Genomic DNA, 25,474 nt, shown 5'->3' with positions numbered 1-25,474 from the left:
TGAAGCAGTAGGGACTAAGCAGGGTGGTCACTCGTGTTGTGAGAGGCTGTGGGTCAGAAGAGGACATGCTGTGGTGATGGGTGTGTTCCTGCTGATGTGGAAGGGACAATAGGTCCTTGGGGAATGAAGAAGTTGTGCTGAGGGAGGTTGTGAAATCATCAGCAGGTGTTACAGAAGAGGACTGACAATTTCCCAATCTGTGTGACCCTGCAGTGAGGCACCTGCTGGCAGGACTGTGAAACAAGAAACACCTCAGGGACAGGAGTAGGAAACAAAGCATTGGTGTGAGAAGCAAGGTATAATTCTGTACAGACAGCTCTTGCTTTCTTTGTACTGTGAGACTGGGGAGAAGAAGGGAGAAGTTGTAAGAAATACATTTTCAGAACCATGAGGGTGATAGATTCTGTACAAAGAGGGAAGGGGGAAGTGGTTCAAACCCAAGTGGCCACTCACAACAAAGTTAATATTTCCTCTGGAGAGTGATTGGCTGGCTCTCAGATGGCAAGCTGAGGAGACTGTGGCTTTTTAAGCAGTGTCTAACTAGTCCAGCACTCCAGTATGACACAAGGATTTTATCTGAACCACATGTCACAGAATTCAGGTGACAATTTGCCCCAGTAGATCCATACCAGGCAGCTGCTGCAAATCAACTACTGAAATTCCAAGAAACCCACAAAGAGGTGAGAAACTGTGAGATGGGATCTTTGCCATCTTGCTCTGCCCAACACTTTTGAAGGGATGGTGAGGGAAAGGGAGGAGAAAAAAACAAACTGAAGGAAAGAAGATCAAACATTTTCTTCTCCAGATGGTTGGAGATTGGCTATAGGTGAGCAATTGTCTCCATCATTTTCAAGGTAAGGAAAATTTCACTCTGGGAACCCTGTTCCATGACCACATGCTATTGGATTGCTCTGTAATATGAGATGTCATCATTCAGAGACCTCACATTAGAAGTTTTGGTCTGAAATGATTACTTAAGCCAAGAAAATACAACATGAGAACTTTGTATCTGTAATCTAAAATATTTCTGTGGTGTCAAAGTCCTTCAGACTGACATCTGCTACAAGAACTCCGTGGTACTTGGTGTGCAAACCACAGGGAGGATGTTTGATGCTAAGAGAAAAGAAGACCACGTAGACTCAGTTTGCTGCTGTTTGATGTTTCATTAATTAGTTTTATTAATGATGTTGCTCACATCTTGAATGCGTCTTAGAGACATAAATGTGTCTTGGAGACAAGAAGAAATCAGTCTTTCCAGGGTCATAAAGACATGAGGACCATGACAGACATTGTTGGTATTTTTTTCCACAGTCTGCAGAAGTCAGAGAAGGATTCCTTCACACCCATTATAGTGGAAGTCAAATTTATTGATGTTTTTTAATTTATTTTCTATTTGCCAAATAAGCTTGGCAAGATTAAGTTAGCCTGAGAATCACCTGGTGTTCCCTGAATGCTCAGGGGAGAGAGACCAACTTCTGGAGGATGTGTAAATTGCTCTTTGGAGATGAGTGCAGAAGGGAGGTAGAACAACTGCTTTCCTAAAATGGACACCTGGTCAGAAGGTTGGAGGGAGCTCAGATCTTAAGTGACACTCAAATGTTCATGTCCTTTCCAAATCAATCAGCAATTTGCTTCAGATTACACAGAACTAGTAGAATAGTGCTGTGTGGGCTCTTTTAAAGTATAGGAAACCTCTTAACCACTGGGTTTTCTTTTCTTCTCACAGCAGACTTGATTCAGAGAATTAGAGGCTGCTCCAGTTTGGTTTTTTTTGCTGTGAATCAAGGTCTGCTAATTTCCTGACACCCCAAAAGCAGTGAGCAAAGACATAAAGCTGCATCTTTTCAATTTGCTTCTTCCAGATTCTCAGGGCTGAGGTAGCTGTGCTAGGGAAGTTGCTCAGGCAGGATGCTGCTCTGCCTAGACAAGGAAGGAGAATGGGAGTTGGAATTCAGGGATGTTCCTGTTGTGAAACTGGGCTACAACAGAGACTCTGTGCATTCTGAAGGAGATGGTGGGGTTTGGTTTTCCATAATCCCTTTCCACATGTACTAAAATTCTATCTTCAGAGACCACTGGTCTCTAAAGTCTTCATGTCAGGACCATCCCAGGATGGAATAATTCACCTTCCTCTAGAAGAGTATGGTGCAGTGCCAGAAGTCCCCTGGTTTCAGCCAACCCTGAACATTTTACATCCTTTCACATCACTTTGGTGAAGTTAAGGGTGGGATTCCCATCCTCTGATTTCAGCTGTCCATACATTTATCCTCTTCCTGAAGGTGCACTCTGCAATCTATCTGCAGTCAGCAAAGCCAGGCAGGTGTCTGAGACACCCACCTGAGACAACAACCTGAGAATAAACTCCATGACTGTTGGAGGTGCTCCTAAACCTTCATGAATTCAAATGGCAGCTCTCAAGGCAATGCTGAATGAGATGTTTGTGCTTTTGATGGTGAAATCCAGGTGTAACAGGGAGGTGTAAACACCAATTATCTTGCCTGTGTCCATGCAGCACTGCAGACAGTGCCAGTGTGCTGAGCTGGAACAATAATGATTCAATCTGTCACATTTTCTCCATTTTACAGAGAGAACAGAATATTCAGACTGCTCAATGACTCACATCTTCCAAGCTCTCCCAGTTTTGACTTGTTCCCTTCTTTAACTATCTCCTGCTGCCTTTCAGGATATTTCTCTATCTTCCCATGTCAAAATGAATAGCTGGGAGGGAGAGAGGAAGAGAGTCATGCTGTTTCACCTCACCAGACAAGATAAAGGGTGTGAAATCTATTTTTTTTTTTTACTTTTTAAAAGGTATTTAATATTCTAATTCAGATCCAAGTGTCATGGGGGGAGAAGCAGGGTGAACTGTCTCAGGAAATAATAATTTGAGGGTGAAGTAATTATTTGAACCATGGATCAAAGCCCTGTCAGGGTCAGACATTTTGTCCCAGTTGTGGTTCTTACAGTTTCTGAAAAGGAAGTTATTAAGGGCTGGCTCTGTCAGACTGAATAATTATTATTTTCCATACACAGGGTTCAAGAGAACAACCCAACTGCATTAAACTCCACTTTTTCAAATTAGAAATCAGTCATCAACATAAAAACCTACCAGCTATTTTGAATACTCTCTACCACATTTTCTTTCATGCTGATTAAACTTGCAGGCTGATTGCCTAGAACTTCCACACACCTTTGGCAAGATTTGTCTCCCTCCCAGCCACATGAAGCAAAGACAATTACACCAGAGTTTTTAACACTGGCATCACTTTTTGTTCAGACAAGAGGTACTTTTCAGACATGCTTCAGTTAAGCTATAATTGGTTTTTTAAAAGGTTTTTGTTTCCAAATACAAAAAGAACCTTCAAGAAATGTGTTTTCCAAGGGGAGGAACACTGACTGCAATCTAACTTTTCCTACATGCCTTAGATACAGCCCTTTGAACAATGCCCTGTGCTCTAAGTCCAAACCCTGCAAAGAGCTGGAGCAAACCCAGAAACACCACCATGAAGGTGACTCCAGTCACATTGGTGTTACCACCTCTCTCCTCTCTGCTTCCAGGTCTGTCTGAAATCACTCAGTATGAGTCCATCCCCAACCTTCCTTCCAGCTGCAACCAGCCAGCCCCCTGGGACTAATCAGAGCGGGGCTGTGGGAGCAGCAGAACCTTCATATGCTGTCCTCAAGTTCATGGAGAGCTTCTGCCTCATCAGTGCTGTCTGTGGGATGGTGGGAAATGGCATTGTCCTGTGGTACCTCGGCTTCCGCATCCGGAGAAACCACTTCACAGTCTACATCCTGAACCTGGCTGCTGCTGACTTCGGTTATCTGCTCTGCATTGCCATCGAGACAGTCCAGTACCTGATGCAGTTCAACGTGGGGGTGCAGTTTGGGATATTCCTCTTCTTGGATCTTTTCATGTACGGGACAGGCTTGTACCTTCTGACAGCCATCAGCATTGAGAGGTGCCTCTCGGTCCTTTCTCCCATCTGGTGCCGGAGTCACCGCCCAAAGCACTTGTCTGGCATCATCTCCAGCCTGCTCTGGGGGCTCTCCCTGATGCTGAACACTTTGGGGTATTTTTTTTGTACCATTCGCCCCTCGGCCAGGACCTGCCAGCTCCTGCTCATCAGCATTGGCTCCTTGGACTTCCTCTTCTGCACGCCTCTCATGCTCCTCTTCAGCCTCACCCTCTTCCTCAGAGTCAAGTGCAGCACCCAGCACCTCCGAACAGGAAGGCTCTTCACTGTCATCATGCTCACTGTCCTCTTCTTCCTCATCTTTGCTGTGCCTCTGAGCATCCTCATCCTATTTGACTTCTTGGGCTACAAGTTCCTCTACTCCCCAGAGATTGGCTTTGTGCTGTCCTGTGTCAACAGCAGCCTCAACCCTGTCATTTACTTCCTTGTGGGGAGCTACAAGGATAAGAGAATCAAACTGACCCTCAGGCTGGCATTCCAGAGGGCCTTTGAAGATTCAGGAGATGACAAAGAGGAAAGGGAAACTCGTGACACAATAACCATGTCCTCCTAATACCCTGCAGTGCCTAACCACAGTAACACTGGTCTGGAGCTGAGGGACAAGAGTTTACAGAATTTAAGAACTCTGAGGTATTGGGGTAGCTTTATCTCACCCAACCTTCAGTATCTGTGTTAGAAACCTCTGTCTTTCATCTAAGTATTTAAGTTCCATCTGTGGTTGGTGAAAACACATAAGCAGCTGGATGACCTGTACTGGGACCACACTGAAAGTGCCTCTTTCTTTTCCACGGGCATTAAATGACTTCAGTTTCACAAGGTGAAATGTCGTGGTGTCTGCATGTCATCAAAAGAATCCCACTCAGAATCTGCAGCTCACTCACCAAATCTCTGGCTTTCACAGCACAAGAATGTCAAATTAATTAATTCTCAGCCACTTATCACTCAGATCTCTGAAGATGGGAGATGAGATCTATCCTCCTCCTGTTGAAATGAGCCATGAAATTCCTGGAAAGCAAGTCTCTCCCTCTCTAGATTTTAAATACTGTATTTCAGGAGCACATGCAACCTTTTGTGTCTCACCAAGTGCATGATTCTTTGCTTCTTTGTCAGCATTTCACATAGTTAAATGACTCATGCTCTTCAAGTCCCTTTATTCTATTATCTCAGGGGGTTTCCAGACTGTAGTGTTGTGATGTAGTAAAAAAAGGGCTCCAATCCCTACCAAGTGGCCTTACAACTCAACTACAACGTGCATGGGGTGACTTCTTCCTTGAAGCAGGACAGGTAAGAAGCCCTGGCATCTACCATCTCCTCTACCAGAGAAATAAATTCAAGGATAGGGAAAAAATAAGAAAGAGAAGAGAGGTAAATAAATAAAACAGTTATTCTCTAGACCTTTGAGGTGCAAGATGGGATTATTTGAGGTGTTGTACTACCAGACAACATAAAAGTCACTGTTTTAATCTAAATTTATAGAAAAAGGCAACACAGGTAATTGTCTTTGAGTAACCTTACTGATTTCCTCTTCATGTCTTCATTTGCAAGTAATTTGCTAAAAGGAAGCTGCATTCTGCTATTGTCTATTATCTTTTTTTCTATTTGTATTTTTATTAATTTTGAAAAGCACCACTTTAGAAAATAGTGGCTGACCCTAATGTCTACAGTTGCTTTTTGCTTCCTGTTGCCAGTTCCTGAAAGCTGAAATTTGAGTTCCACCTCTTTAATTGTTAATGCTATTGTTCTGCAATGTACATACAATTGATTTGGATCAGGTCTGTGTCATCAATTATTTTTAGTAAGGTTTTTTCTTTTTCTAAGTTATATTGCTGGAAAAAAAGAGAGCATCCATTTATCAGAAAACGTGTTGTAAATGTCTTCCTTTTCATATCTGTATTGATTTTATCACTGGGAGAACCAAAACATTGCCATTATTATTAAAAATGTTGAAGAGGAACTCAAATTGGACTTAAAAACTTTTTTTTTTTAAGAGGTACACAAACTGGACTTCAAAACATTCTGGTGAAACATTCATGGAGAAAGCCATCAACTGGTGAAAACAACTGGAATATGAACTGTGAAAAACTGTGTTCAGTGATAGGACATGCAAGAAGATGGGGATCATTTTCAGGCTTTTCCACCCAGAACAAACACCAAGAGAGTCAGCCCAGCCTGCCAGGTAGAACGTCCTCAGCATCTGAATTAAATCTGTCCTCTGAATTGCTTGCAGTCTCTCTGGAGGGATACCAGGGCATCCAGAAGACCTGCAGTCATCCATGAGAAGGGGACATTCCCCAGGGACCACCAGGACCTTAAAAAGAGCCCACGTTTCTGCTTCCCTGGGGACAGCTGAAAGGAGACAGGCAGCCCAGGCCACAAGTCTTGAGTGTGCTCCTCAAGGTGATCCATGTTCCAGCAGTGCCCACAAGGGATGGTGTCACCACTTCCCAAGGACAGGAAACCTCACTCCACTCCTCTGAGGAGTTCCTACACACCAGGGCCCAAAATACTCTTTATTTTCTCCTTGATTTCAGCAGAAGGCACACCCATTACTGTTGGTATTCCTGCAGTGCAATTAAGGCCTGGAGGAAGGGATGTGTACAGGCACATGGACACCTCATAACCACCCAGTTTTCACCACATGCAGGAGAGTGAGAAACTCTCTGAGTGTCTTGATTTTGTTCCCTTTCCCAAGCCTCCATCCCTTTTCAAGCATCTACCTCATTCTCCATTCCAAGACCTTCTACAACAACCAGACCACACCAGCCTACCTCACACATACCTCAAAGGAGCAGCCTTCCCCTTGCAACCCTCCCCAATATCAGTTGCCAAATACCTTCTCTCACACCTTCCATGGAGATGTGGCTTTATGGCACAGGAAGGAAGGGGCAGCAGATAGTAAAGCAAGGCTACATCTTTGGAAGAGGAGAGTCAGGGTCAGCTAACTGGGGCTAGAAGGGGGAGAAAGCACCTCTACACAGCTATCTTTTACACTATTCAAGTGTTGCACCATCTCACAGCTAAGTGGTGTCTTACAATCCTCAGGGATCAGCAGAAACACTTTAAGACACATAGGTTTGTGCTTTAAAAACTTCACTGTTGAAGCAAGTGTTTACAGGCAAAAAACTGTAGACAAAGGTCTGACTCCAGTCCCAAGTTCTGTTTAGTCTTAAGTAAGAGAGGTTGCAAAGCCACAACTTGACAGAATGTGGATCAGGTCTGCTCAAAGGCAACTCCTGACTGTAGATGTGGAGAAAGACTCACTTCTTCACAGTGTGACACGTGAAGACTGAGGGACTTCTGTCCCCCTGGAGCCAACACCCTCCCATTTCAAACCTTGCACAGCCACACTGTGAACAGACCTTTATTCCTGTGATGGGTGGCACACAGCAAGTTTATTTCCTGTCTGCAGCCTTTCTGTTAATTGCTATGAATAAAATTGCTGTGTTTATATGATCCTTCTTAAGCCTCTTTCAGCTCAGCCTTTTAAAAGACTTGATTTCTCCAGGATCAGAAGTGAGCAATGAGTCAGCGAGAAGCTGTAAGAGCCCTGGGCAGTTCAGAGAGGCTCCACCTATCAGCCGGAGAAGGAAATAGGCACCTTTTCACATGCACTCTGAAAGAAAGAAGTCTCAGAAGCACTCCGGGATGGAAAGTGAGAGCTGATCACATCCAGAAAAGATTACTGATGTCTTGCACCCAGGGGATGAAAGCCTGATTGTCTGATCTGTTTTCTCTCACCCCAGGCACACTGGATAAGCCTTTTTTTCTTGCTGGGGTAATGGCAGGATTTGGGGTAAGGCATTGCACAGGAAATGAATTTTCAAGGAAACACTGGGGCAAGGGATACTCTCCCTCCATGTAACCCAATCTAAACCCAGTCTGATTTTCCAAGAAAGACAGAGCTAAATAGAATACCATTCCTCTGAGAACTTCCCACAGCTTTTGGCTCCTGCACAAATGCACCAAGAGCCCTTCACAGATGCAAGCAACATCCCAGAGCACTCGCTGGAATCCCTGGCAGGTAGTTTTTCTCCCCACCTACTGTAGGAGCAACTGGAGAAGGGGAACAGGAATCAGAAATGGCCTCACAATATATAAAAAAAACCCAAACCTTCTCACCCACTGCTGGCTTCATCACCTCCTTCCCCCTCTGCACGGTGAAAACTCCTTCCTGACAGCACCTGCTCCATTACCTCACAGGAGACACAAACTGCAAACTAAAACATCTTCCTCATTCTTTCTGCAGAAAATGTTTCCCCAAAGATCCAATGGGATAAATTAGAAGCTCTGCTGGGTCTTGGTTGTTTTGTTTTTTTTTCTCTCAGCTGTCTCTCTAGAGCAAACATTGAAACTCCTTTTCCATCAACCATCTCACTTCTAAAGCTGTAGCACAGCTCCCATACTGTCAAAAATGCCTTCTCAAAACCAATTTAAAAGCCAATTCTTTTTGGCAATAAAGCATAAAGTAATCTCCCTTCACCCTACTCCCCCAATATTTATTCTTTAAAGAAATAAACAGAAATCTGTGGTTCAAAAAACCAACACAACCCAACATGGAAGCAAGCATGACCACAATGTGTTGAAAGCTTCAAAAGGTGTGTGAGAGTTGTGCTCCTCCTGAAAAAGAGAGAGGGACACAGAAATATGGGATTATTTCTTGAGGGCAAAACAGAAGTAATGAAAGGTTGAGCTTCTGGGGGAAATGCTGGTGCAAAAGAGCTTCAAAAGTAGCTGAGGAAGGCACACACTGCACAGAATAGGTGCAAACTAGAGATTTAAGAACTGCACCACGGCATCTGCCATTTCACTCTTAATCCTCAATATGCCATTAACTGTTATTTTTTGTTCCCCTAAGAGAATGGATGTCACCTGGGGCTATAAACAAAATGCTAATAATATTGAAGATGTCAAAATCACCTCAAATCCCACAGTACAGATACCAGTACTCTGGTTTTTCTTTTTACCTCAGTAGAGTGCTACTGTATCACCTCTGGAAGTGAAGTGGGCAGGGATTTGGAAAGTTTAGACAACAAAGCAGAAAATTTTATGGTATCCAAACAGAAAATGTACCTTTGTCAAGAGCTAAGGATAGAAGTGAAAGTAATTTTTCATTATATCAAACTAATTAAACTCAGCAAACTTCAGATTAAACCCATTCTAGGAAGAGTTTCTCTGAGCTCAACCTGATGATGCTGTTCAGTGAGGTTACTGCTCCACCAGCTCTCTGCAGGAGCTGTCTCCTACCTTCAATCTTTATTTTACTCTTCAGAGGCTCTGAAGAGTAAACACAAACTCAACAAAGAGCAAAACAAAACCTTGAACCTCTCAGGTTATTCCCTATGAGGCAGTAGATTAAAGAAAAAAAATTTTAAAATGCTTCTGCTATTTGCAGAGAGAAAAGCTCTGGGTGCAACACATGGTCACCAGCTAAAAATCTGTGGGTTTGATACCTGCACTGAGGAGAACATCAGGCAGAAAGGTAGTGATAAGAATGTAGATCTCTCCTGGCTGTACTGCCCTGTGTACGTTTCAAGTGCTACTGAGGAGGGGAAGATGGAGAAGAATCAGAGGCAAAAATAATCAGGGAATGTGATTTGAAGATATGTGATGCATGTACCCTCACTGTTAAAATACATTGCTCCACACAACATGAGACAACAGGCTCTTGAGTTAGTGGACTCAACGCTGGACCAAAGAGGGGAATTCTTGATTTCAGAGTTTTGAAAGAAGATGAGAAGCAAACAATTGCACTCATCAGCACAGAGGTGCAAACCAGCAGCACAAAGGCTGTGAGGGAGGCTGGGAATCCCATCCTTCCAAAGACAGCAAAGAAAAGAGGAATAGGAGGATGGAAATTAGCCCAAACAGAAAAATGTCATTGGTACACATCAACAGGGACACAGCCTAACTGGATTCTTGTCCATGAGCACAGAAGAAACACACAGGGATTTGTCTGACCCCAGGTAAAGGTCAGAGGGAAGGTTAAGAATGGAGGAATGAAAAAAACAACAATATAGAATGGAGGAATGAAAAAAAAACAATATTATTTCAACTACAATGTGTAAAGAACAGCTCAACAAACTGGCTGCCCTACCTTCCAGAACCAGTACCTCAGAAGTTGCTCATATTCAGTGCCTCGCCTCCTCCTGACAGAGCTTCCAGGTGATCACAGAGATGGTGCTGGAAATGGCAGACCCTGCGTGTGTGTGTGTGTCCCACGGGAGAGGGACCAAAGCTGGGAATAGCCCTAAGACTGATAAATACAAAAAAATTTTCTGTGTGTGTGTCTGTGTCTGTGTACTGGGTGTCTGTGCTGAGCTGCTGGCAGCGCAGGCTGTGAGGGGAGCCGAGGAGCACACCCAGCTCCAGACGGCTACAACCGGTTCCAGCCAGTTCCAGCCAGCTCCGCGTCCACCTCAGCCAAACCCTTGAGGGGAGTGTGTGTGGGACACTGTGAAAACGTGTGTGAAAATAGGGAGAAAAAAGCCAAGAAGGGGGAAAAGAGTGAGAAAGAGCAGGGAGAACAATGAGGGAAGAGAAGGAACGGGCGGGTCCACCATGGAGGACGCTGGGTCCAGAGCAGGTGGACATCACCTGAGAGGAGCTGCTGCCTGAGGACAATCTGTGCTGGAGCAGGGGGGAGGTGGGAGAGAAAAGGAGAAGGATGAAGGTCCAGCACACCTCTCCAGGCTCTCCAGGAGAAAGGGTCTGGTGATGGCTGCTGGGGACACCCTGCTCTGCTTTGTCCTCGCCCTTCGTGCCTGCAGAGCAGATATTTCTCCAGAGATCACGTCCTGTGGTCAGCAGAGTCCCCTCCCAATCTCATTGCATCGCTGACAGCATCCCCTCACATGTCCCATGGACAAAGATCTTGTCAGTAGGAGTTGGCCATGTCACCCCATTCCTCTTCTCCTCCTGCTCTCCAGTATCATCCCACCACAGGAGGGGCTTTTGTCTTTCTTGGTGTTTCTCTGGATTGCACCAGGAGACCTTCTGCATTGGGAAGTCACCAGTGCGTGGACATGAAACAGCATCAGGGCTTCATCAGCTGTGTCTGATGAAAATCCCCAGGTGTGTCACCTGGGAGACTGTGGTTTACAAAAGCTGCAAATGGGACTTCATCTGCAAGGGGTTTTCAGCAAACATCACCCAGCAACACTATGGAGACAGCTCAGTTCTTCTGAAGCTCTTTTCATTCCTGGACTCTATTTTTTTTTCCTCTCTTGCTTTCTTTATTTCTCTCTTTCTCTGTGTCTCTCACTCTCTTTTTCCCTTCCCTTTCCTTCTCTCTTTTGTAGTTTCCTTCTTGCTTTCTCAGTCCCCCAAATGCTATTTTTCCCTGAGTCTTATTCCCTCCACTTCCAATCCCTCAGCACCCACCACCACCCAGGGGCTTGCCCATTCCCCCAGTCCTTTTGGCAGAGCCCAGCCTGGCTTGGCCAGCAGACGTGGCCAGAGCTCCCCCAGGGCCTCATCTGTCCCACCTCCCCGAGGCAAGAGATCCCCCAAAACACCACAGAACACATCTGCTGAGCCAGAGCAGTCGGAGTTTATTGTCTGGGGCCAGGGCCATGAGGGTCATTGCAGTGGGGAATGCAGGGACCCAGCCGGGCTGAGCAGTGCCGCGCTGGTTCTGGGCCACGTGTCCCCGTGCTGAGCTCCAGCCCCCCGGCTCTGCCAGCCAGGCCCTGCAGCTCCAGCTCTCCTCACCAGCACAGCCTCACAGACTGGTCTGCCCCATGGGCTCCCCCGACACGTTTCTCCTCTCCTCACTCGTGGTTTTGTCTTCAAACACTCGGCGAAGGGCGACCATGAGAGAGCCCTGGAAGCGGCACTGCCGGCAGCTCCCCACCAGGAAATAAATGAAGGGGTTGATGGTGCTGTTCAGTGAGGCCAGCAGGTAAAACAGAAGGAAGGTATAAGATGGGATAACAGACACAAGAAAGAGCTCAACAGTGAGAGGAAACCCAAAGATGAACAGGAAGACCACACTGAGCAGGACAGCCACGTAGAGTCTCCCTGGGTGTTGTCTCTGGGAGCCACATCGGAGTTTGATGAACAAAGCAAAGTTGGAAAGGAGAGGAAATAAGGAGAAAATTATAAAATTCAAAATGCTTACAGCTTGTGATATTTTTACACATGTTCGTCCCCAAGGGAAATGATGACAAATGGAAAAAAAACAGCCAAAGAATACAACAAGAGCCCAGGTCACCCCACACACAATGCCAGACAAGCGCTTTGGGCGATGGCACCGGTACCAGATTGGGAACAGGGCACACAGGCACCTCTCTATGCTCATTGCTGACAGGAGATACATGCTGGCAAAATACCAAAATACAAACACCCGCCTTACAATAATATCTGTAAGTAAAAAATCAAAAGAGAAGATACAAGTGATGACTGGAACAGCACGTGATATCAGTATGACAATAAGGCAGAAGACCTGAGCGAAGTCAGCAATGGCCAAGTTCAGGACATAGACAGTGAAGGGGTTCCTCTTCATTTGGAAGCCCAGGAACCAAATGACCACCATATTTCCCACAAGACCACACAGGGAAACAGCAATAAAGATCAATTCAATTGGCCACAATCTGTTGTATGGTGGGCACTGTTTCTCAGCTGCTGCAGAGCCTGCATAGTCTCCCTCAGTCATGTTGTTCAGAGAGAGGTCTGTTGTGTTGGTCTCCTCCATGGTGAATGGCCCTGCTCTGGGTGGCCGCCGTCTCCCTCTCTCACCACCTCCTGGGACAGAGGAGGAAGCAGAAGGAAATGAGCTGGGGCATCAGCACTCCCCGCACTCTCTGTCTTTCCCCCAGCCCCACACCAGCCCCAGCCTGCCCCAGGAAGGACCCCATCTCCTGCCGTGCCCACAACAGGCTTGGTGCCCAGCCCTGGCCCTGGCCAGGGGGCCTCTCCCACCTGCTCAGCCCTGGCCTCCTACCTCCTGCTGCTCCTGGGAACAGTGCTGCAGCAGGAGATCCAGCACAGGGGGCCTCCAGGCTCTCCAGGAGAAAGGGTCTGGTGATGGCTGCTGGGGACAACCTGCTCTGCTTTGTCCTCGCCCTTCGTGCCTCCGGAGCAGATATTTCTCCAGAGATCACGTCCTGTGGTCAGCAGAGTCCCCTCCCAATCTCACTGCATCGCTGACAGCATCCCCTCACATGTCCCATGGACAAAGATCTTGTCAGTAGGAGTTGGCCATGTCACCCCATTCCTCTTCTCCTCCTGCTCTCCAGTATCATCCCACCACAGGAGGGGCTTTTGTCTTTCTTGGTGTTTCTCTGGACTGCACCAGGAGACCTTCTGCATTGGGAAGTCACCAGTGCGTGGACATGAAACAGCATCAGGGCTTCATCAGCTGTGTCTGATGAAAATCCCCAGGTGTGTCACCTGGGAGACTGTGGTTTACAAAAGCTGCAAATGGGACTTCATCTGCAAGGGGTTTTCAGCAAACATCACCCAGCAACACTATGGAGACAGCTCAGTTCTTCTGAAGCTCTTTTCATTCCTGGACTCTATTTTTTTTTCCTCTCTTGCTTTCTTTATTTCTCTCTTTCTCTGTGTCTCTCACTCTCTTTTTCCCTTCCCTTTCCTTCTCTCTTTTGTAGTTTCCTTCTTGCTTTCTCAGTCTCCCAAATGCCATTTTTCCCTGAGTCTTATTCCCTCCACTTCCAATCCCTCAGCACCCACCACCACCCAGGGGCTTGCCCATTCCCCCAGTCCTTTTGGCAGAGCCCAGCCTGGCTTGGCCAGCAGACGTGGCCAGAGCTCCCCCAGGGCCTCATGTGTCCCACCTCCCCCAGGCAAGAGATCCCCCAAAACACCACAGAACACATCTGCTGAGCCAGAGCAGTCGGAGTTTATTGTCTGGGGCCAGGGCCATGAGGGTCATTGCAGTGGGGAATGCAGGGACCCAGCCGGGCTGAGCAGTGCTGCGCTGGCTCTGGGCCACGTGTCCCCGTGCTGAGCTCCAGCCCCCCGGCTCCCTGCCAGACCCTGCAGCTCCAGCTCTCCTCACCAGCACAGCCTCACAGACTGGACTGTCCCACGGGCTCCCCCGACACGTGTCTCCTCTCCTCACTCATGGTTTTGTCTTCAAACACTCGGCGAAGGGAGACCATGAGAGAGCCCTGGAAGTGGCACTGCTGGCAGCTCCCCACCAGGAAATAAATGAAGGGGTTGATGGTGCTGTTCAGTGAGGCCAGCAGGCAAGAGACATGAAGGGAAAACTGTTTAAAAAAATGAGGATCAAGGTAAAGCACCACATTGAAAGGGAACCCCAAGACGATCAGGAAGATCAAGCTGAGAAGGACAGCCACATAGAGTCTCCCCGGGTGTCGTCTCTGGGAGCCACATCGGAGTTTGATGAACAGGGAAAAGTTTGAGAGCAACGGGAATGAAGAGAGAATGACAAAGTTCAGGATGCTTAAACCATGTAAAACTTGCACGCAGTTCAGAAAATAAAATGAATAACAGCTAATGAATTCAGAAGAAATAAGAAACGCAGCAAGAGCCCAGAGCACCCCACAGGTTATGCCAGACAAGTGTTTTGGGCGGTGGCACCGGTACCAGATTGGGAAGAGAACCGACAGGCACCTCTCTGTACTCATTGCTACCAGGAGATACATGCTGACCAAATAGTAAAACAGGAACAGATCCATCAGGACATAATCTGCTATAGTAAGTTTAAATGAGAAATAACAAGAGTGTTCTGAAATTATGTATACCAAAAGATCAACAAGAAGTAAGAGGAGCAGAGAGAAGTCAGCAACAGCCAGGTTCAGGACATAGACAGTGAAGGGGTTCCTCCTCATATGAAAGCCCAGGAACCATATGACCACCATATTCCCCACAATCCCACACAGGGAAATAGCAATAGAGACAACTGCAGTTATCAGCACACTGTAGTCTGCTTTGCACAGAGGCTGAATGTCAATTTTCTCATCCTCTAGAGGTCCATCAGTCATGTTGTTCAGAGAGAGGTCTGTTGTGTTGGTCTCCTCCATGGTGAATGGCCCTGCTCTGGGTGGCCGCCGTCTCCCTCTCCCACCACCTCCTGGGACAGAGGAGGAAGCAGAAGGAAATGAGCTGGGGCATCAGCACTCTCTGCACTCCCCATCTTTCCCCCAGCCCCACACCAGCCCCAGCCTGCCCCAGGAAGGACCCCATCTCCTGCCGTGCCCACAACAGGCTTGGTGCCCAGCCCTGGCCCTGGCCAGGGGGCCTCTCCCACCTGCTCAGCCCCGGCCTCCTACCTCCTGCTGCTCCTGGGAACAGTGCTGCTGCAGGAGATCCAGCACAGGGGGCCTCCAGGCTCTCCAGGAGAAAGGGTCTGGTGATGGCTGCTGGGGACACCCTGCTCTGCTTTGTCCTCGCCCTTCGTGCCTGCAGAGCAGATATTTCTCCAGAGATCACGTCCTGTGGTCAGCAGAGTCCCCTCCCAATCTCATTGCATCGCTGACAGCATCCCCTCACATGTCCCATGGACAAAGATCTTGTCAGTAGGAGTTGGCCATGTCACCCCATTCCTCTTCTCCTCTTGCTCTCCAGTATCATCCCACCACAGGAGGGACTTTTGTCTTTCTTGGTGTTTCTCTGAACTGCACCAGGAGACCCTCTGCATTGGGAAGTCACCAGTGCATGGACATGAAACAGAAAATAAGAGAGAAAATAAGCTATGAAAATCCCCAGTCCCTTCAATGCTAAAGGGTGAGTTGGTGTGAGAGGAACCTCTTGTAGATAAAAGCATGTTTGCAGCCCCATGTACCTCACAAAATGTAATCTCAGAGGAGACACATGCATGTCAGAGATGTGATTAGAGGCAGTGGGCATAGCCCTCGTGCTTTTTTATCAGATCACTGCTGATTTCTCCTGATGAATTATGACAAGGCCAGAGCTCTGCCTCTTTGGCTGCTGTTGATGGAGGCTCTGTTGACATTGCAGGTGCAGGGAGTGGGTGTATGGTGAGACCTGGGGGCCAGGGGAAAGGTTGAGCATTACCAGGAGAGGTTCTGCACCTGAGGATTGATGGGAGGAATAAGTAGCATTAAGGCCATGCGACTCTCAGAGTTCCAAGTGGTTTCTGCCAGTTCATTCCTGTTGTTGATGATCCCTGGCTCGTGTCTCTTGTTCTCATCTTTCTATCTTTCTCTTGCTCTGCCAAATCTCTTCCCCAATATCCTCTTGGTGATGCAGGACATGAGGACAGCAAAGGAACTAAGGGAAGTCTTCCACCACCACCTTTCACACAGCAACACCCAGGAGACACAGGCATGGGTGGGATGAAGGATGGAAGTGTAGATATTAAGACAAGATGATGTAATAAATCAAGGAGTTACTGATGCACAAAACACTCAACCTGACTAGACCCAGGCCTGTGGTGTGCATCTCCCGTGGCCATGGGATAAATCTGGGTGCCTGATAGTAGGAGAGAAGCCCAAAGACAGCTCCACTGGGTGGTGGGGCATGACCTTGGCTTTACCTAAGACTGCAGAAAGGGTTTGCTTGACAGTTGAATTTTTCTTCATTGTTCTAGATCGAGTAAATGGCACGTAAAATGATACTTCATGGAGTCTGCGTGCCTTTGTGAGCAGCATCATAACAGATCAGCACTTCCTGGTGAATAACTGGGGGAAGGAAGAAAAAGGGGGTGACATGGCCAACTCCTACTGACAAGATCTTTGTCCATGGGACATGTGAGGGGATGCTGTCAGCGATGCAATGAGATTGGGAGGGGACTCTGCTGACCACAGGACGTGATCTCTGGAGAAATATCTGCTCTGCAGGCACAAAGGGCGAGGACAAAGCAGAGCAGGGTGTCCCCAGCAGCCATCACCAGACCCTTTCTCCTGGAGAGCCTGGAGGCCCCGTGTGCTGGATCTCCTGCAGCAGCACTGTTCCCAGGAGCAGCAGGAGGTAGGCGGCTGGGGCTGAGCAGGTGGGAGAGGCCCCCTGGCCAGGGCCAGGGCTGGGCACCAAGCCTGTTGTGGGCACGGCAGGAGATGGGGTCCCTCCTGGGGCAGGCTGGGGCTGGTGTGGGGCTGGGGGAAAGATGGGGAGTGCTGGGAGTGCTGATGCCCCAGCTCATTTCCTTCTGCTTCCTCCTCTGTCCCAGGAGGTGGTGGGAGAGGGAGACGGCGGCCACCCAGAGCAGGGCCATTCACCATGGAGGAGACCAACACAACAGACCTCTCTCTGAACAACATGACTGATGGATCTGTAGACTATGGGGAAAATATTGAATATGAGTGCCCCAAGCTACCTTACAGATTGGAGGTCTTTGCAGGTGTCTGTATCGGGATTTCTCTCTGTGGGCTTGTAGGGAATGGGATAATCATGTGGTTCCTGGGCTTCCACGTGAAGCAGAACCCTTTCACCATCTATACCCTTCATCTAGCTGTTGCTGACTTCTCTCTGCTCCTCCTGTTTTTTCTGCTCCTATTGGCAGTTTTGACCTTAACAGCAATTTGCTCTTATCTGTATAATTTTATTTCTTACTACATAGATTTTCTGGTTCTTGTTGAATTTCTGTGCCACTTCTTTGACCTTGTCAGCCTGGGTCTCCTGACAGCTCTCAGTGTGGAGCAGTGTATCTCTGTCCTCTTCCCAGCCTGGTATCGCTGCCACCGCCCAAAGCACTTATCAGGTGTTGTGAGTGGGTTGCTCTGGGCTCTTGCTGGAATTTTTGTTTCCTCAGCATATTGTAGCTGTAACACTGCTGAAAGCTACGAAGCAGTATTTGCAGGTGTAACCACTGCAATTTCTGTGCTTTTGTCATCAATGATGTTGATTTCTGACCTGTCCCTCTTTGTGAAACTGCGATGTGGCTCACAGAGACGACACCCAAGGCAGCTCTATGTTGCTGTCCTTCTCAACGTGATCTTCTTCTCTGCCCTTGGTATTTCTTTCACTACCGAGGTTTTTCTCAATCCTCCAAGCTCACATGACTTCTTTCCTGAAAATTTTCTGCTGGATTTGCTGAATTCCAGCATGAATCCAGTCATTTACCTCCTGGTGGGGATTTGCCAGCAGTGCAGGTTCCAAGGCTCTATGAAAGCTTCCTTGTGCCAATTGTTTGAAGAGAAATTGGTGAACGAGGAGGAGACCCACATACCTGAGGACACTGTGGATGACACCACTATATAAAGCACTCCTGGCAAAGAGGAACTGAGAAGTGGAGCCTTGCAGGAAACCTGGATAATGGAGATCCACATGGCCTCAGTGCTGCTCTGCTGCAAGGGAAGGGAACAGCCCCGCAGTGCAACACAGGGACACGTGGCCCAGAGCCAGCGCGGCACTGCTCAGCCCGGCTGGGTCCCTGCATTCCCCACTGCAATGACCCTCATGGCCCTGGCCCCAGACAATAAACTCCAACTCCTCTGGCTCAGCAGATGTGTTCTGTGGTGTTTTGGGGGATCCCTTGCCTGGGGGAGGTGGGACAGATGAGGCCCTGGGGGAGCTCTGGCCACGTCTGCTGGCCAAGCCAGGCTGGGCTCTGCCAAAAGGACTGGGGGAATGGGCAAGCCCCTGGGTGGTGGTGGGTGCTGAGGGATTGGAAATGGAGGGAATAAGACTCAGGGTAAGATGGCATTTGGGAGACTGAGAAGGAAAGAGAGAAGGAAAAAAAGAAAAACGAAGAGACAGAGACATGAGGAGCTAGAGAGAGAGAGAATGAAAATGAGAAAGAAGAAGTGTGGGAAGGGTGAAAGAAACATGGACAGAAAGAGAATGGGGATAAAAAGAACTACAGAGGAAACTGAGCTGTGTCCATTGTGGTGACAGAGGATGGTTGAGGAGACAAGTATCTTGGGGATAAAGTTCCATTTGCAGTCCTGTGTGTCCCAGAGAAACAATCTCTAAGTCAAGAGACACGGGGAGCTCCATCAGAAGGAGGAGGTGAAGCCTTTATGCTTTCCATGTCCACACACTGGAGAGTTCCCAAAGTGGAGGGTCTGCTGGTCCAGCCCAGGAGCACACAGCTCATGTCAGAAGCCCCTTGACACAGTAAGACAATAATGGAGAGTGGTGGGATGGGAGGAAGGGGGGGACATGGCCAACTCCTACTGACAAGATCTTTGTCCATGGGACATGTGAGGGGATGCTGTCAGCGATGCAATGAGATTGGGAGGGGACTCTGCTGACCACAGGACGTGATCTCTGGAGAAATATCTGCTCCGGAGGCACGAAGGGCGAGGACAAAGCAGAGCAGGGTGTCCCCACCAGCCATCACCAGCCCCTTTCTCCTGGAGAGCCTGGAGGCCCCCTGTGCTGGATCTCCTGCAGCAGCACTGTTCCCAGGAGCAGCAGGAGGTAGGAGGCCGGGGCTGAGCAGGTGGGAGAGGCCCCCTGGCCAGGGCCAGGGCTGGGCACCAAGCCTGTTGTGGGCACGGCAGGAGATGGGGTCCTTCCTGGGGCAGGCTGGGGCTGGTGTGGGGCTGGGGGAAAGACAGAGTGCGGGGAGTGCTGATGCCCCAGCTCATTTCCTTCTGCTTCCTCCTCTGTCCTAGGAGGTGGTGGGAGAGGGAGACGGCGGCCACCCAGAGCAGGGCCATTCACCATGGAGGAGACCAACACAACAGACCTCTCTCTGAACAACATGACTGAGGGAGACTATGCAGGCTCTGCAACAGCTGAGGAACAGTGCCCACCATACAACAGATTGCAGCCAATTGAATGGATCTTTATTGCTGTTTCCCTGTGTGGTCTTGTGGGAAATATGGTGGTCATATGGTTCCTGGGCTTCCAAATGAAGAGGAACCCCTTCACTGTCTATGTCCTGAATTTGGCCATTGCTGACTTCGTTCAGGTCTTCTGCCTTATTGTCATACTGATATCACGTGCTGTTCCAGTCATCACTTGTACCTTCTCTTTTGATTTTTTACTTACAGATGTTATCGTAAGGCAGGTGTTTGTATTTTGGTATTTTGCCAGCATGTATCTCCTGTCAGCAATGAGCCTAGAGAGGTGCCTGTGTGCCCTGTTCCCAATCTGGTACCGGTGCCATCGCCCAAAGCGCTTGTCCGGCATTGTGTGTGGAGTGATCTGGGCTCTTGTTGTACTCTTTTGCTGTTTGTTTTACATTTGTCGTCATTTCCCTTGGGGACGAACCTGTGTAAAAATATCACAAGCTGTAAGCATTTTTAAATTTATAATTTTCTCCTTATTTCCTCTCCTTTCCAACTTTGCTTTGTTCATCAAACTCCGATGTGGCTCCCAGAGACGACACCCAGGGAGACTCTACGTGGCTGTCCTGCTCAGTGTGGTCTTCCTGTTCATCTTTGGGTTTCCTCTCACTGTTGAGCTCTTTCTTGATTCTATTTTCCCATCTTATACCTTACATCTGTTTTACCTGCTGGCCTCACTGAACAGCACCATCAACCCCTTAATTTATTTCCTGGTGGGGAGCTGCCGGCAGTGCCGCTTCCAGGGCTCTCTCATGGTCGCCCTTCGCCGAGTGTTTGAAGACAAAACCACGAGTGAGGAGAGGAGAAACGTGTCAGGGGAGCCCATGGGGCAGACCAGTCTGTGAGGCTGTGCTGGTGAAGAGAGCTGGAGCTGCAGGGCCTGGCAGGGAGCCGGGGGGCTGGAGCTCAGCACGGGGACACGTGGCCCAGAGCCAGCGCGGCACTGCTCAGCCCGGCTGGGTCCCTGCATTCCCCACTGCAATGACCCTCATGGCCCTGGCCCCAGACAATAAACTCCGACTGCTCTGGCTCAGCAGATGTGTTCTGTGGTGTTTTGGGGGATCCCTTGCCTGGGGGAGGTGGGACAGATGAGGCCCTGGGGGAGCTCTGGCCACGTCTGCTGGCCAAGCCAGGCTGGGCTCTGCCAAAAGGACTGGGGGAATGGGCAAGCCCCTGGGTGGTGGTGGGTGCTGAGGGATTGGAAGTGGAGGGAATAAGACTCAGGGTAAGATGGCATTTGGGAGACTGAGAAGGAAAGAGAGAAGGAAAAAAAGAAAAACGAAGAGACAGAGACATGAGGAGCTAGAGAGAGAGAGAATGAAAATGAGAAAGAAGAAGTGTAGGAAGGGTGAAAGAAACATGGACAGAAAGAGAATGGGGATAAAAAGAACTACAGAGGAAACTGAGCTGTGTCCATTGTGGTGACAGAGGATGGTTGAGGAGACAAGTATCTTGGGGATAAAGTTCCATTTGCAGCCCTATGTGTCCCAGAGAAACAATCTCTAAGTCAAGAGACACGGGGAGCTCCATCAGAAGGAGAAGGTGAAGCCTTTATGCTTTCCATGTCCACACACTGGAGAGTTCCCAAAGTGGAGGGTCTGCTGGTCCAGCCCAGGAGCACACAGCTCGTGTCAGAAGCCCCTTGACACAGTAAAACAATAATGGAGAGTGGTGGGAGGGGAGGAAGGGGGGGACATGGCCAACTCCTACTGACAAGATCTTTGTCCATGGGACATGTGAGGGGATGCTGTCAGCGATGCAATGAGATTGGGAGGGGACTCTGCTGACCACAGGACGTGATCTCTGGAGAAATATCTGCTCCGCAGACACGAAGGGCGAGGACAAAGCAGAGCAGGGTGTCCCCAGCAGCCATCACCAGACCCTTTCTCCTGGAGAGCCTGGAGGCCCCCTGTGCTGGATCTCCTGCAGCAGCACTGTTCCCAGGACCAGCAGGTGGGAGAGGTCCCCTGGCCAGGGCCAGGGCTGGGCACCAAGCCTGTTGTGGGCACGGCAGGAGATGGGGTCCTTCCTGGGGCAGGCTGGGGCTGGTGTGGGGCTGGGGGAAAGATGGAGAGTGCGGGGAGTGCTGATGCCCCAGCTCATTTCCTTCTGCTTCCTCCTCTGTCCCAGGAGGTGGTGGGAGAGGGAGACGGCGGCCACCCAGAGCAGGGCCATTCACCATGGAGGAGACCAACACAACAGACCTCTCTCTGAACAACATGACCGATGGATCTCCAGAGGATGAGGAAACTAATAATCAGCCTTGGTGCACACTAGAGAATAGTGTGCTGATCACTACAATTGTCTCTATTGCTATTTCCCTGTGTGGGATTGTGGGGAATATGGTGGTCATATGGTTCCTGGGTTTCCACATGAAGAGAAACCCCTTCACTGTCTATGTCCTGAACCTGGCTGTTGCTGACTTCTCTCTGCTCCTCTTACTTCTTGTTGATCTTTTGGTATACATAATTTCAGCACGCTCTTGTTATTTCCCTTTTAAAGGTACATTTATCGATTTTATCATCATGGATCTGTTCCTGTTTTACTATTTGGTCAGCATGTATCTCCTGGTAGCAATGAGTACAGAGAGGTGCCTGTCAGTTCTCTTCCCAATCTGGTACCGGTGCCACCGCCCAAAGCACTTGTCTGGCATCACCTGTGGGGTGCTCTGGGCTCTTGCTGCCTTTCTTATTTCTTTCAACTTCATTGGCTGTTATTCATTTTATATTCTGAACTGCACACAAATTCTACATGGTTTAAGCATCCTGAACTTTGTCATTCTCTCTTCATTCCCGTTGCTCTCCAACATTTCCTTGTTCATCAAACTCCGATGTGGCTCCCAGAGACGACACCCGGGGAGACTCTATGTGGCTGTCCTGCTCAGCTTGATCTTCCTGATCGTCTTGGGGTTCCCTTTCAATGTGGTGCTTTACCTTGATCCTTATTATTTTAATAAGTTTTCCCTTCATGTCTCTTGCCTGCTGGCCTCACTGAACAGCACCATCAACCCCTTCATTTATTTCCTGGTGGGGAGCTGCCGGCAGTGCCGCTTCCAGGGCTCTCTCATGGTCGCCCTTCGCCGAGTGTTTGAAGACAAAACCACGAGTGAGGAGAGGAGAAACGTGTCGGGGGAGCCCGTGGGGCAGACCAGTCTGTGAGGCTGTGCTGGTGAGGAGAGCTGGAGCTGCAGGGCCTGGCAGGGAGCCGGGGGGCTGGAGCTCAGCACGGGGACACGTGGCCCAGAGCCAGCGCGGCACTGCTCAGCCCGGCTGGGTCCCTGCATTCCCCACTGCAATGACCCTCATGGCCCTGGCCCCAGACAATAAACTCCGACTGCTCTGGCTCAGCAGATGTGTTCTGTGGTGTTTTGGGGGATCACTTGCCTGGGGGAGGTGGGACACATGAGGCCCTGGGGGAGTTCTGGCCACGTCTGCTGGCCAAGCCAGGCTGGGCTCTGCCAAAAGGGCTGGGGGAATGGGCAAGCCCCTGGGTGGTGGTGGGTGCTGAGGGATTGGAGGTGGATGGTGAGAACTTCCAGGAAGATCCACTTGCTCCAGGAGGCTGAGCAGGACACCCTCATGAAGACACTGTCACTTCACCCCCTCCGAAATCCCCTCCTTACCAGCCCTGTCCAAACCCTCCTCATCCTCTGGGGCGCGAGTGGGAGCCTCCTGCTCCTTCCCACCCCGGGCTCATTGGGTTGCAGAGACACGTCCCTTACTGTCCCGACCGGTTTCACAGATATCTGCGGGTTTGATGCCTCTAGATGGCAGGAGAGGGGTGCGGATGGCCAGGAGCATCCTTAATCTTGTCTGAAGTGTAGATCCAAAGAGCTGGTCCTGCACTGCCAGCTGATGGAAAGACAAACCCAGCTCCAGGTCGGGCTGCATAGTTTGGGGACAAAGGAGAACATTCTCCGGTAATTTTATTTGGGAATTTGCCACCCTGATCAGCTGCAGGGATAAATCGTTTTGAGAAAATGAGGGCTGGAGAAGCTTTGCCCTGGAGCCTGTCTGAGAGAGTTGGGGTTTGTCTGTTGAGAGAAGAGAAAGTTCCAGAGAGAGCTTAGGGCACCTTCCAGTGCCTGAAGGGACTCCAGGAAAGCTGGGGAAGGACTTTAAATGAGGAGGGATGGGATGAGGTGGGATGACTGTGAACTAGAAGAGAAGAGAGTGAGGTTGGATATTAGAAATAAATTCTTCCCTGTGAGGGCCCCTGGCCCAGGTTGCCCAAGCAATTGGTGGCTGTCCCTTCCCTGGCAGTGTTGAAGGTTGCATGGAGCTTGGATCAACGTGGCAGGGAGTGGGGACAACCTCTGGTGTCCCAATGAGGTATCCATCATGAGAAAGCCCCTCACTGAACCTGGCCATCCTCAGGAGGAGCAGAACATCTCCTCTGCACAGTTCAATGACCATCCATGGGCTCCCAACTCCTGACTGCACTGGCCTTTTTCTAGTGGGTTTTTGCCAGCACTCCTAAATTAAATTTGGATTTCTTTTTTTGTTTCCAGCATCGTAACTCTGACCCCAAAGTTTGTGGAATAAATGACACGAAGTGGCTCATCTTGTGTCATTCTAAAACTTTTGTCTTGTCTATGAGGAGGACAGGTACCTCTAGAGCATGATGAACCTCATCCTAAGGTAGGTAACTTCAATAGTTGGGATGAGCCATCCATTGACCTTGCCAAGAACTCCTTGTTCATTCTGGGAGGGACCTGGGCAGCAGAAGTCTCTCTGGGACATTTGTAGTTGGCACTGGGAGAAGCCTCCAGTGGAACCAAACCATGGCAGTTGTCCATCTTTTTCCCACTGCCTGAAAGCCAAGGATAACTAACATGCCATTTGCTTTCCCAAAGAGAAGCTTAAATATAACCCAGGGGTGGTGACTCAGGCTTTGAAAACACATGAAGGCATTAAACAGCTCAGAAGTATTTATTAATGGAGTTCCAAAGAATAGGGCAGGAGTCAGACATAGTTGAGAGGTTGTGGGGGGGGATTTCTCTTTCTCTCCAACTTTCCTGTCCTTTGGAAAGTAAAAACTTTCTGAATTACAGCTTGTCCAGGGAAGGGTTCCCACCACCCAGGGAATGTCTCCCCAGGCAGTTACAGAAGGACCACGATCCTCCCATCCTCCTTACAAGGATCTCACCCAGGCCACCACTTAGCTGAGCTTCTTCTTTTCACCAAAGAGCTTTCTGGGTTTAATTTTCGTGGCTCTGTACCTGTCACCAATTTTCATTCCAGCCCATGGAGCTCTGGCTTGAGGGACCATCCAAAGAGCAGAGAAACTTCTGTCACCATCCTAGATCCCATCTGAAGTCCCTGGCTCTGCACTGCTGATGCCTTTTCTCCCTCCACCCCTTCCCTGCCAGCTCCATCTTCCCAACTTCGTGCTTCTACTAGAGGAGTTCCACCAGGAAACAAAACCAGCTCAGGAGCACTGGTTTGCTGGTGGTTTAGTTCTCAGAGCTGGTGTAAATCCCCCCAGGAGTCATCCCTCATGGCCTCAGCAGGGTCTTTTCATTTCAGTCCTCCTCCTCTTGGTTTATTTTTTTCTTTTTTTCTCTAGATGAGGAACAGACACACCAGAAACTGATACAGACCTCGAGGTCATGGTTGCGAAATGGCTTTTGCTCAAGCAACCCATCCAAGCAGCCCAGAGAAAAGTGGGAGGAACCACCAGAGGCAGTTCCAGTCAAAATCCCTTGTGTGCAGATAACCCACGTGGAGCATGTACCAGAGAAGCCTTCCAGGAGCCACCCCAAACACGTGGTCTCTGGTAACTGAACTGGTTGAGTATCCCACATATTCTTCA

General features: G+C 49.0%; 5 protein-coding genes across 7 annotated transcripts; 3 read left to right on the top strand and 2 right to left on the bottom strand.

Annotated features, from left to right (window-relative positions):
• The first annotated feature begins 589 nt into the window (after nucleotides 1–589).
• On the top strand, nucleotides 590–6,486 carry LOC103537821 (proto-oncogene Mas). 3 transcript variants are annotated; one of them, XR_003987622.1, is made up of 3 exons: nucleotides 590–854; nucleotides 3,559–6,243; nucleotides 6,375–6,486. XR_003987622.1 is itself a non-coding variant. In XM_030451480.1 (2 exons), the coding sequence occupies exon 2, from the start codon at nucleotides 3,580–3,582 to the stop codon at nucleotides 4,528–4,530; it is 951 nt and encodes a 316-aa protein (XP_030307340.1). In that variant the 5' UTR covers nucleotides 590–854; nucleotides 3,559–3,579; the 3' UTR covers nucleotides 4,531–6,486. The 3 variants fall into 3 exon arrangements, 2 of the variants coding, with proteins under 2 accessions (XP_030307340.1, XP_030307341.1); XM_030451480.1 differs by having other exon boundaries at nucleotides 3,559–6,486; XM_030451481.1 differs by having other exon boundaries at nucleotides 592–680; nucleotides 3,559–6,486.
• A 5,211-nt stretch (nucleotides 6,487–11,697) lies between these two features.
• Nucleotides 11,698–12,669, bottom strand: LOC115598400 (proto-oncogene Mas-like). The gene has a single exon (XM_030451524.1). It carries the CDS (start codon nucleotides 12,667–12,669, stop codon nucleotides 11,698–11,700), a length of 972 nt encoding a protein of 323 aa, XP_030307384.1.
• A 1,336-nt stretch (nucleotides 12,670–14,005) lies between these two features.
• On the bottom strand, nucleotides 14,006–14,983 carry LOC103532552 (proto-oncogene Mas-like). The gene has a single exon (XM_008498328.1). It carries the CDS (start codon nucleotides 14,981–14,983, stop codon nucleotides 14,006–14,008), a length of 978 nt encoding a protein of 325 aa, XP_008496550.1.
• A 4,550-nt stretch (nucleotides 14,984–19,533) lies between these two features.
• LOC115598399 (proto-oncogene Mas-like) lies at nucleotides 19,534–20,505 on the top strand. The gene has a single exon (XM_030451522.1). It carries the CDS (start codon nucleotides 19,534–19,536, stop codon nucleotides 20,503–20,505), a length of 972 nt encoding a protein of 323 aa, XP_030307382.1.
• Nucleotides 20,506–21,840: 1,335 nt separating this feature from the next.
• On the top strand, nucleotides 21,841–22,818 carry LOC103536114 (proto-oncogene Mas). The gene has a single exon (XM_008502242.2). The coding sequence runs from the start codon at nucleotides 21,841–21,843 to the stop codon at nucleotides 22,816–22,818; it is 978 nt and encodes a 325-aa protein (XP_008500464.2).
• Nucleotides 22,819–25,474: the final 2,656 nt, after the last annotated feature.

This window comes from Calypte anna, chromosome 5 (assembly GCF_003957555.1).
Source record: "Calypte anna isolate BGI_N300 chromosome 5, bCalAnn1_v1.p, whole genome shotgun sequence".
In the NCBI taxonomy this organism is placed as follows: Eukaryota; Metazoa; Chordata; class Aves; order Apodiformes; family Trochilidae; genus Calypte; species Calypte anna.
This window is presented reverse-complemented; position numbering and strand designations above follow the sequence as displayed.